Raw genomic sequence first — 11,913 nt, forward strand, 5'->3', positions numbered from 1 at the left:
ACCTCTATGAAATCTCAGACCGAATAGGAGGCCATCCTGTCTCCACCTGCCTTATATTCCTGTCTCCACCTCCCTAGTACTGGGATTAAAGGCATGAGCCTCCCAAGTCTGGGATCAAAAAATCATGAGACTCCCAAATGCTGGGATAAAAAGCATAAGCCTCCCAGGTGCTAGGATTAAAGGTATGTACCACAACTGCCTGGCTCTATTTTTTTTTTAGACTGGTTCAAGCTTGTGTAGCCCAGGGTGGCCTTGAATTCCTGATCTTCCTGATTTCTCCTTCCAAGTGCTGGGATTAAAGGTATATGCCACTACTGCCTGGCCTCTATGGCTAACTAGTGGCTAGCTCCATCCTCTGATCTCCAGGTAAACTTTACTTGTCAAAACACAAACAAAATATCATAGAAAAGGAGACTGCAAGGCTAGCCACTTAGGCAGATGAGAGACTTAAACAGCAAAGCTATTACCAGAATTCCTGTAATTCATAGAGCAGAAGCCCTAAGTACATTACACTTTTTTTAGTCTAGCTAAACAGAAATTAGTTTAAGACTACCTTTAAATATGGACAGGAGACTGAAGTGGTCCAACAGTCAAAGTGGACCATCCAAATGTTTGTATTATAAAATAGAAATTCAATAAAATTATACTCAACAGCTATTTCTCTAAAAAAAAAAAACAGAAATGTAAAAATAATGGCTTGACAAAAAGCTATAAGACAAATGTCTTGTTATTATTGTTCAAATATCAAAATTTATAAGCACACATGCTTAGACCATGTGCATGCCTAGGTGTTTTCTAAAATTAAGGAAAAGTACCAGAGTTGAAACATTAAGAATTCAGATTGTGGATATACTCCAGCACTTCAAAAGTGTAGGCAGGAGGATCAGGAATCCACAGCATGGGACACTGTTTCAAAAAGTTAAAAAAAATAAAAGCATTACTGAGCAGCTGGTGAGAAAGCTGGGTAGAGAGGCTTGCTGCCAAGCCAGACCAGAGTTTGATCTCCAAGCACCACATGACTGGAGAGAGAGAACTTCTGACCTCCACACACCCCCTATACACAAATATGTGAATACAATTTTTAAAAAAGTAACTAGGGATGCTGAGGCAAGAAGATCAAGACTGGATAAGGCTACTACAATGAAACCCTGTGTCAACAAAAACAAAAATTGAAAATAAAATCAGACTCCTTATATTTAAACCTCATTCTGTTGATCACAAAATATTTCCTGTGTTTTTTTAAACTCACCTGAAAAGATTTAATGAATGTAATTCTGTCAGTGTTTTTTTTCTTTTCTAATTTGATTAAAATTTTACATATCAGCCACGGATTCCCCTGTCCTCCCTCCTCCTGCCCCACCCCGTCCTCCCCACAGGCCACCTCCCATTCCCATCTCCTGCAGGGCAAGGACTCCCCTGGGGATTCAGCTCAACCTGGTAGATTCAGTCCAGGCAGGTCCAGTTCCCTCCTCCCAGGCTGCACAAAGTGTCCCTGCATAGGCCCTAAGCTCCAAACAGCCAGCTCATGCACTAAGGACAGGTCCCGTCTCCACTGCCTGGGGGCCTCCCAAACAGTTCAAGCCAATCAACTGTCTCACTCATCCAGAGGGCCTGATCCAGTTGGGGGCTCCTCAGCTATTGGTTCATAGTTCATGTGTTTCCACTAGTTTGGCTATTTGCTGTCAGTGTTGTTTTAAAGCTAGGTTATTTTTAAAAGAAAAATATTTCTCTTTGCACTAGACCAAAAGTACTTATTAGTTAATCAAATTATTGAAATACAAATATTAATATTTAAATTCTGTACCAAATTTTCAACCTCATTTATTAAAATCATAATAAAGAAGCTTTATCCTAAGAAGAGGGAAGGTGGCTTCTTCCTAGAGAAACTTTTGGTATGATTTAAAGTTGAGACACCTTTTTAAATAGAAAACACTACCAAGTAATAACCTGGCCAGGAGCTATACACGTATACTGTAGTATAATGTCCACAGTCCTAAATTTGACATTACAAATTAGTTAGGTTAAAAACTAACCGCTGAGGAAAGTTTAACAAACGTATTATAAGAGCATACACAAGTTTTAAACTAATTTATCCCATATTATTAAACACTACCAAATAAGTTTTCAGTTTGTCTCATTTCTGAGTTTAGAACTTACCAGCAAAGAGAGAATTTCCAGACTCACCTATCAATAGTTTCCCATTTTATTTCCTTCATTGTAAAATTGTAATAATAGGGATGCTAAATGTCAACATTAGGGTCAAGTGTATCTCAGCAGTTTTCTATTGTTAATTCAAAACCCTGTTTAAATGTATCCCAAGGAGCATAAGGCCACGCTGAATACTATTATAAAATGATGCAAGCATTATTAAATTATATCTAGAAAACGTAAATTATTTCCAGTGAGCAATACTGAGTAATTCTCCAAAATGTTAGTGTGTTACAAAAAAGTTTCCAGCACCTTTTGATGTTTGGGGTGTCTCTTTAGACTTTACCAGCTAAGCTTGTATCATCCATAAGGCTTTTCAACATTTTGACAGGATTTCAGATTTTCTGATGAGGCATTCTCAACATATCCAGTGAATATATTAGAACATGAGAACACATTTCCAGACCTGGTGGGATGAAAAACATCATATAGCTAGAAACTTACAAATCCTTAGAAGCAGTACTTACTCTCTGAAACAAGCAGTTTTCCTATCTACTAAAAACATTTTCTAATTTCAAGGAAAGAAATATGTAATTTACTAAAGTCCCACAAATATAGGAACTAATAAATATGCAATTGAGATATTGCTCAACATTAAAAAATGTCCTCTACCACATTATCTAAATATACCTCTTCACACTAATTCCGAGGACAGGAATGGATATTCTAAGACTGAAGTTCTGTGAACAGTTTCATGGAATCCCTACAAAGACACCACAGCCTTCTCTCCTATACTATTTGTACCATTCTTAAGTTTCTTGTTTAAGTTTTTAAAATTGTAAGGATCCTCTTAAGACTTATTTTTGTTTTTGAACACAATGAAAACAAAAACAGATTCAGAAACTGTGGATCATTCCTTTAATCTCATAACTCAGGAGGCTGAGGCAGTGGGGCTTGTCTCAAAGAAAGACAAAACAAAGTATATATTTCATACACGTGCGTAGTAAATGTCAAAGATATACTGAGTTCTAGAATAAAAAGTGATTTTATAATAATCAGGTGAGTCTCAGTGAGTTTGGGCCAGCCTGGTCTATAATATAAAGATCCATTCTAGCAAGTTCTATACTAAGAACCAAATTCTGAATAAAAAAAGATTATTTTATGGTATGTCTCATTCTTGTTGTAAAGGACTATGAAAGAATGGATTCTGGTATCTGTTTTATTCCTGGAGAAGGCATATACATGGTGGAAGTGAATTACAAAGTGAAGCATAATTTAGCAAATGACTAAGTGAGGAAAATGACTAACAAACTGCTTGCAAATGGAACTAATCAACAAGGATGCACATGAAAAGGAAACAAAAGCCAACAAGTACTTAGGAGTTCACTTATGAATGAAAGTAAAAATAAAAAAAATGTAAGCAATTAAAGCACCACTAGGCTCATGTCCAGTCAAAAATTCTAAGTTACAGCTCCTTTCTCAGGACAGGTAAGCACGTCTAAGATCTCCAGCCTAACCCTGGAACAGAGACATGTTTTTGACTCAGGTACCCTATATAATAATGAACCTGAACCTGATGACTTGCTAAGAAAGGCTAGGAAGCCATTAACAGCATTTCCACTGTTCTTCCTTTAACATGCCACAATTACAGTCAATGGGTTATGAGATTACTAGGGATAGTGGGACAGACAGACAGAGTCCTACGTTTATCAGCTCTACTCAAAGCAGACACTGTTGCCTATACCCATAAAGTTACCAAGTTTAAAAATTGCTATTTATTTGATGTGAATGGTAGGATATTTAGATTTGAGTATACTTGCTTCCCCACATGGAACTTACTCCACTGGATAAAGGAGAGCTTTTGGCTTTTTGTATACATCATGTTGCCCTTTTGGCATATAATTCCTTATGATTATTTTGGCCTTGTTAAATAAACTTCATTTTAGAAGGAACTATGACAACATGCTCCAGAAGCTATTACACCAGAAGGAACAAACCACCTATGTATGATTCTGGCAGACACACATGTACAAGTCATAATTAAGGAAACTTCTTCAGGAAATGTTTTGTCTCCACAATGATACCTCAGGCCAAGATTATTGTATTCCAGATTTTTGGTTCAGCCCCACATGTCATTGTCATTTTTACCAAAAGACTGGGTCTGTATACATTGGTCATAGACCAGAGATGGATGGCTCTGGAGACTCACCAGACTTCCTAATGCTTTATATTCATCATTTGTTTTTCATAATGTTAACATACAAACAACTGAGAAATATCACTGGAAGCCAATTATGAAGAGTATTGGATTCTTAGTTGCTCTTTTCATCAATAAAAGAAGAAAAACTTCTCCTATGGCCATGAACCACATTCTACTTGACACTGATCAGGTTAGAATGATGCTCTACAATGATTGGCTTAGCTCAGAGTCCTATAACTCCAACCTTACTATGCCCCTTTTACAACATTTTTATTTGAAAGTCACTGCATTTCCTTTTATTTCTAAATGTGTTTTCAACTTGGGGTATATTAAACCTGAGAAAATATAAATTTGGGAAAATATATGCCAGAGGGATCACAACAATATCCTGTGATTTATATTGTTTCAACCATTTTGCTTAATAATTGTATGTTATAGTCCCTGAGATTTATTTTCCTGCATTTGTTTGTCTATTAGTAATTAGAGTATATGTTGTATGCTTTCTCCTTTTTCTGTTGTGGCCCAAATTTGCAAACTGCTGTGAAATTGTTAATAATTCTTATATGTGGTCTGCATTGGCACTGTTTATGCCTCAAGGACCAACAGATGGAGTGTAATGAGCATAGTAAAAATTAAAAAAAGTCTTTTAGACACGTAAAAACAGCTTAGTTGGGAACCTGACTACACCCAAGTGTACCTGATAACCAGAGCCTTGTGATATCACTCACTCCAGATAACCAGACACAATCCTAGAACCCCATGACACCCACTGGACAGTATATAAGCAGAGACCAAGAGTGATGCTCAGCTCTTGACATGTGGAGAGACATCACCTTGATCAGTCTTGCAGCTAGAGCATCTTCCTCAGCATCCTGACCCTTGAATCAGAGACTTCTGTTAGAGACTGAACCTGAACTTCAGATAAAATATATCATATACATGTGCAGCCTTGGGGAAATAGGCTTAGGAGCACAGTTAGGAATTTAGAGTGTGAACCTTGTGTGATGACCATCAGCATAATAAAATATAACTTTTGTTATACTAACTATGCATATCTACCTTCTTGCTCACAAAAGTTAGGATCGCTTTCCTATGATGGATGATTAGATGTAAGTCTGCATCAGAGTGAGGAAAGCAAAACTTTTCCAAACCAAATGCAAGATAACAGACTTTTAACAAAACATTGTTTGACTTGTATTATACACCTAAAGCAACTTGTTTTGCTCTGTTTTATAAGTCACAAGCACTTTTGAAAACAAATTAATCCTCATTTTGATGCACATGTTTGTATGTCTGAGAGAATGTCTTCCATGTGTGTACAGGTAACACACCAGAAAAGAGGGTATCAGATCACCTGGACCTGGAGAAGCAGGTGGTTACGAGGCTCCTAATTTGGGTGCTAGGATTTGAACTCAGGTCATCTACAAGAAGAATTTGTGCTGAGTGACCTACCAAGCCCCATAAAACTTTTTATCCAATAATCTAAAAGTTTTTCATGGATTAACAACAACGAAACCTAAATGAATAAAGTATATAAAAGATTCTTGGGACCACGATGTATCAATATTAAGATGTTGTATATGGTCAATTTGCACCATAAACTGAATACAATCCAAAGACAATGGGCAACAATTTATCACAACAAAGCTGATTACAAAATCATGCAAAGTGGAAACCTTCAGAATGCTCAATGGGAATGTGAAAAAACAGTACACACATGGACACAATGTGACTTTTATATATTTACCACAAAAGTTATGGTAATCAAGAACATGTACAATGTTTGCGAAAGAATAAATGGGATGGAGAGAAAAAGCCAAGAGCAAAATCATGAAAATATAGCCAACTTTTAATCAAAAGATCAAAGGAGGGGCTGGAGAGATGGCTCAGTGGTTAAGAGCATTGGCTGTTCTTCTAGAGGACCCAGGTTCAATTCCCAGCACCCACATGGCAGCTCACAACTGTCTGTAACTACAGTTCCAGGGATCTGACACCCTCACACAGATACATAGGCAGACAAAACACCAGTGTCATTAAAAAAAAAAGATTAAAGGAAACAGGCAGGAAAATTGTGACCTTGACCTACGTTACCCCGCTACCTAAGAGTCTATGTGTATAGAAATTAAATAAACAGACTTACAACTCCCACAAAATTAACTAAAACTGACCCTCAAACTGTTAACTTTCTGATCTTTCTTCCAGAGAAAGATAAGCTACTGATATTTCTTCCAGAGGGGTTCCATGCTCTAGAGTTCTCTCTTCAAATGAAGGTGATTTCCTCCAAAGCCTACTAGGGCTCTACAGTACCTCAGGCTCCCTTATGGTTTCAGGCAAAACCCGCCCCAATGATGTTCAATCACAAAATAATGTAGAAGAATAATTTAATGTCTGCTTCTTGCCACACAGACTATGGCACAAGATGTGGCATCTGCCCTATTTACACGCCCAACCATGAAAAACTGAGATACCTCCAGAACTCAGAAACTCCTTTTGTCTCCTGGAACTGAACTTCCCTGAATCACACCATGATGGCTGGCAGTAGCAGAAAGTTAAAAGCATTCTAATCATGTATTGCTGAAGGATGATCCCCATCACCTCCTTTCTACCAGTTTCTAAACTATCTGTAACATTTATAAGACAAACCTGAAAGTGGAATATAACATTCAGAACTTCTAGAAACCAGACCTTCAGTTTTCCAATCTGTCTTTCCACTGCATATCAAAAGCAATGCCTATGTGTGCACACTGGACAGTGATAGTACAGGCACCACAGCCTCCCATGCCAGGGTGGCAGAACCTTCCTCTCCCCAGGAAATCCACACTCAGGGAGGCTCAGAAGTCAAGGGCCAAGGCTCAAGTCATCACATGGACAAACAGAACCACAGTCTGACTGATGGTCCATCCCAGTCCCAACAGTTAGGCCTCTGACAGCTCAGCCCACTTGCTCTTCCTGATCCGGAGACAGTGGCCCCAAACTCACCATGGCATGGCTTATGGTCTTCATTAGAGCTCCCTATAACAGAACTAGAGGAGAATCCTAGAAAGAACCTGCAAGCTACCTCCCACTGGTGCTCCTGATTGCTATGCCTTCCCAGAGTCCCTTGTTAGCTAGGACCACCTAGCTGGGCTTCAGGACTTTAGCAGTTACCCTACTGGGTGAAGAAAGATCGAATGACTCAGAAAACACAGGTCTTCCCAGCTCTGCCCTTCCACTCTAGGGTCAGACAAGGCTCTAGTCTAAGAAATTTGTACTTTAGTAGAATCTTTCATTCTCTCAGAGCACTTCCTGTTCCTCTTCTAAGGCACAGGGTCCTTTGTGTGCACATGCCATTACACACTCAATATTCAGTGCAGCCAACTCTTTGCTTCATTGCTGCGAATCCTGCAGCAAAGCACAGGCCACATTCAAACAGTAATTGTTAAAGCCAAAAGAGGCCATGGATTAGAAAACAATAAAGGTGTCGGGGAGCCCCAAACAGCTTGACCACACAACTGCCATGACAGGCTTAGAGGCCCAGACACAGCCTCTGTGACAGGCTTACTGGCAGGCAATACCAGGATGCAGGAGAAGCCATGAGCTAACCCCACCCAGGGAGGGCTTGCATCTAAGGGGAAATACCTGACATTCCAAACCTTCCCTATACCCCTAAACACATGACAGCCAATCAGGGTCCCGAACCCTGGAAATTTCCTCACCCCAACCTCTGCAATGATAAAAACCCCACCCTGCCTGGGCTCAGGGCTCTCTGCTCTCACCACTGTGTCAGAGAGAGAGTCCAAGCTGTGAGCTTGAAATAAAGGCTCTTTGCTTTTACATATGGGATTTGGTCTCCATGGTGGTCTTTTGGGGGTCCCCTTTATCTGGGCATAAACAAAAGGGTCTATGGGAGGGCTTGAAGGCAGGAAAGAGATAGTGGGAATGATATAAATATAATCCAAAAAAATATGTTAAAAAGTAGAAACAGGCTTTATGGCCATGTGATCCAGAGACTAGGGGTTTGTATTAGAGCACCAAGTACTACTCATGCCATTTCTCTCAGGCCGAACATCTTAAACTTTGAAAATAATAATGTGTTAGGCAAGGCCATACCATTTTATCCAATTCTTTTATTTTGGTTGAACTAGTGTAACTACAGTAATTTGGTTTCATCAAAGTTCAGTTCTTTATCCAGATTCTTGACTGTCTGGTCTGTGAAACTGAGAAATGGCCAGTCAGAACATTTATGGAACATCTAAGGTTGATTGCCTCACTACTTACTGCTAATGACAACTACTGTCATAGCAGGAAACCCTCCTTCCTGCCCATCCCTTTCTGTGCTGTGACTACACCTGCTTTACAGTTGGTCAGTGAATGTAATTCCGACACAGGTCTCTCTTCATTTTAAGTTCCCAATAAAAGCCAGAGAGGTTGGAGGACACTCATTAACTGGTCCATTTTTCCTTCTCACAAACCAGTCAAAGCCCAGCCTAGAATGAGTAGCAGGACTGTGTTCCCAGCACTGGGCAGCAGAGGCAGGATTAAATGTTCAAGCAATTCTCAACTACATAGTGTGAGGCAAGCCTGAGCAACAGGAGACATTGATCTAAACCAGTGGTTCTCAACCTTCCTAATGGTGTGAACCTTTAATATAGGTTCTTCATGTTGTGGTTGTTAATACTCTGACCTGCTCCTTGGTGCCGCCCTGTGTCCTGATGTAGAAGCCTCTTCTTAAGGAAGAACTCCGCCCCTTTCTCTCTCCCTCCAGTCCCATGAGGTGTGCACTCTTCAACCCCCTCTTTTCTCTTTTCTCTTCCTCTTTCCTATCTTCTTTTTGTATCCCTATTATAATAAACCATTAACACGCAGATGTAGCATCTGAGTTGTGAATGTCCACCTGCCATCCTGCTGCCATGCCCACATGGAGTGGGTCACCCACCAGCCCGCTGCTGCATCTGCCCTGCATGCCAGCATGTTTTCCTGCACACGCAGGATACCCTTGGGGTTCCTCCCACATAATATATCATAACAGTGGTGACCACCCCAACTCTAAAATTATTTCCACTGCTACTTCATAACTGTAATTTTGCTACTGTTATGAATTGTAATATAAATATCTGTGTTTTCTAATGGTCTTAGGTGACTTCTGTGACAGGGTCATTTGATCCCCCAAAAGGATGCCTTCACCACCTCAGGTTGAGAATCACTGCTCTAAACTGATCTAAATAAACAAACTAATAACTAACTAAATAAATAAATAGCACTTAAGAAAATAATGGAATGAAACTCCTAGTGACCAGGAAACATTAGAAAATAGAAACAAATAGAGATTAGAGCAGTAATTAATTTAAAAAATGAAAATTTAAAAATGATACCAATAATTGACTTTTTAGAATGATAAAAATAATTGGAAGAACACTTAGCTATACTGACTTTGAAATGGAATAGACACTTCCCTGCTACAGAGAATGCCATTAAAAAGAGACTTTATGACTTTGTCCCATGTAAAATGTTAGTCACTGAGTGCTGTAAGCTGACACACAGAGTTACAGCCAATGGCCTATGTCTCAAACCTCTGAGCTGACTTAATTGCTTAACTGTGTCATACAGGGCTGCACAAAACTGCATAAGAGAGTTTCCTAACTGAAAACTGAATACTCAGTAGTTCAAGCTATGCTCCCTAAATTGTATACCCCCAAATTCTGTCTGCCTTCATTCACATGGAAGGAATTAATACATGCTGGGAAATTACACAGACAATCACTCATGCTGCCCCATCAGGTCCTTCTTTATGATGGAGACCCCTGCAGCTCACTGCCTTAAACTTCATTCTGTGATCAAGCTGTTATCTAGTCTGTTTCCCCCTGCAGTGTACACAGTACACTGTTCCTCCTCTTCTGGTCTGAAGGGAGAAGCCATACTCTACACACAAATCCTTTTCTTGTTGCTGCAAAGGACAGTCCACTATGTGACTTGAATGGGTAATTTTAGAACTCTGTGGTGCTACAAGGATTTAGGGTGGTTAGTCAGGAGGATAGCAAGGGCAATGCCCTGTGAGGCTACAAACATGGTTCAAGTCCACCTCAATCAACATGGGAGACCTTAACTCAAAACCACTTTTGAAAAAGGCTAGAGATGCAGCTGTTCTAGAATTAATATACCTTTATGGCACATCAGGACTTAATGTTGGTTGTGACCCTGTAATAAACCCTTGAGCAGCAAGTTAGAGGCCTGTTCTTTGATGAGAGTTGGGCATTTTGCCTGGTTGTAAATCAGGGTTATCTCCTTTGTTATGAGAATGGAGTTTAATGGCTGATTAATCCTGGTGAACAAACATTTACATCTTACCACGCTACTTAATTTCTAACAGGCATGGTTAGCATACTACTTATCTTTGGGGTATTTGGAAGGGAGCTTTTCCTTAGCTAAATTCTGCTTTATGTGACTTAATGTCTCATATGATTTGGTAAATTCTTATGCCATCAATCCTATTACCATTAATTCTACTCTTCTATATCACAGTTTAGCAGTGGAGTGCTACTTTACATAGGAGATACCATTTACAAGGTCCACAAAATTAACTCTAGATGGATCCTAAGCATAAATGTTAAATGTTAAACATGGAGGACTTCTGTAAGCTACTAGAGGGACCAGGGCTCCCTGAGTTTGGCAAATCTGTCTTCCATAAAGACAATACAAGCACTACAGGCACCAACATTTCACAGTGATGTCAACAACTAGGTATTTCTAAGCACAGTCCCGCTCCAATGCTCTGTGCATACTTAGCCCATGCAGAGAAGTTATTCAGAGGCTGCCCCACCAGCCCAGGGAATTGCAAGGATCACGCAGGACCACGCAAGACCACTCAGGATCACGCAGGGCACGCAGCACCAGGCAGGAACACGCCGAACCTCTGCGTCTGGCCACTAGCTCCTACCCAGCTGGGGGAGGACCCATTACACCAGCTCCCGAGGCTCATCGAGCCACTCCACCCAGTCTGGGGACAGCAGCCCCTCATTCACCACGGCCGGCCACTCCTCCCCGCCTGGGGACTGCAAATAGACACTCGCTCACCGTGGCTGGCTGCTCCACCCAGTCTGGGGACAATGGCCCCTCTATCACCGTAGCAGGCTGCTCCACCCAGTCAAGACACAACAGTCCCTTGCTCACCATGGTGTAGCTGCCGAGCTCACTCACGCTCTCCCCACAACGGAGCACAAGGTACAACACTAGAGACAACTTCCTACTTCCTCAGCAGAGGAGCTGAGCAAGAAGCCTTGCTATCGGAAGAACCCGCCCATCGGTCTGCTGGAGGCTCTGATTGGCTAGTGAAGCCTGAGTGACTGGATAGGGTGAGTGGAAGGAACAAGGCATAGTGGTTCCCAGCCCTGGCTTCCACTCTCAGCACAGACCTATCTCAAATGGGCTGGAGATTTGCACCAAATTCAACAGCAAGCCTCTTGTTAATGTAAACCAAAGGGTACAGTTTTAAAAGGAAGTACACAAATTCAGGAGGCTAATCAATGTTGCTCAAAAAGAAAACAGGGTGTCTCAAGAACATTATAAACAAAGTTCACAGTGGCATTGGG

At 40.6% G+C, this 11,913-nt stretch overlaps 1 protein-coding gene across 6 annotated transcripts in view; it reads right to left on the bottom strand.

Annotated features, from left to right (window-relative positions):
- LOC128119316 (zinc finger protein 431-like) overlaps window positions 1-11,611 on the bottom strand; it is a 55,541-nt gene extending 43,930 nt beyond the window's left edge. For 3 of the 6 annotated variants that reach the window (XM_052752727.1, XM_052752730.1, XM_052752729.1), the window contains exons 1-2: window positions 11,399-11,597; window positions 2,461-2,614 (exon numbers count right to left, since the gene is read on the bottom strand). Coding sequence is in view for 2 of the 6 variants with exons in the window: in XM_052752726.1 (XP_052608686.1) it covers window positions 11,399-11,497 (99 nt within the window). In the remaining 4 variants the exon portion in view is untranslated. Of the gene's footprint in view, window positions 1-2,460; window positions 2,615-11,398 lie in introns of all 6 variants that reach the window. The other 3 variants (XM_052752726.1, XM_052752725.1, XM_052752731.1) reach the window with 2 other exon arrangements.
- Between the last annotated feature and the right edge of the window lie 302 nt (window positions 11,612-11,913).

Source organism: Peromyscus californicus, unplaced genomic scaffold (genome assembly GCF_007827085.1).
Source record: "Peromyscus californicus insignis strain IS unplaced genomic scaffold, ASM782708v3 Scaffold_23__1_contigs__length_62951481, whole genome shotgun sequence".
Taxonomy (NCBI): Eukaryota; Metazoa; Chordata; class Mammalia; order Rodentia; family Cricetidae; genus Peromyscus; species Peromyscus californicus.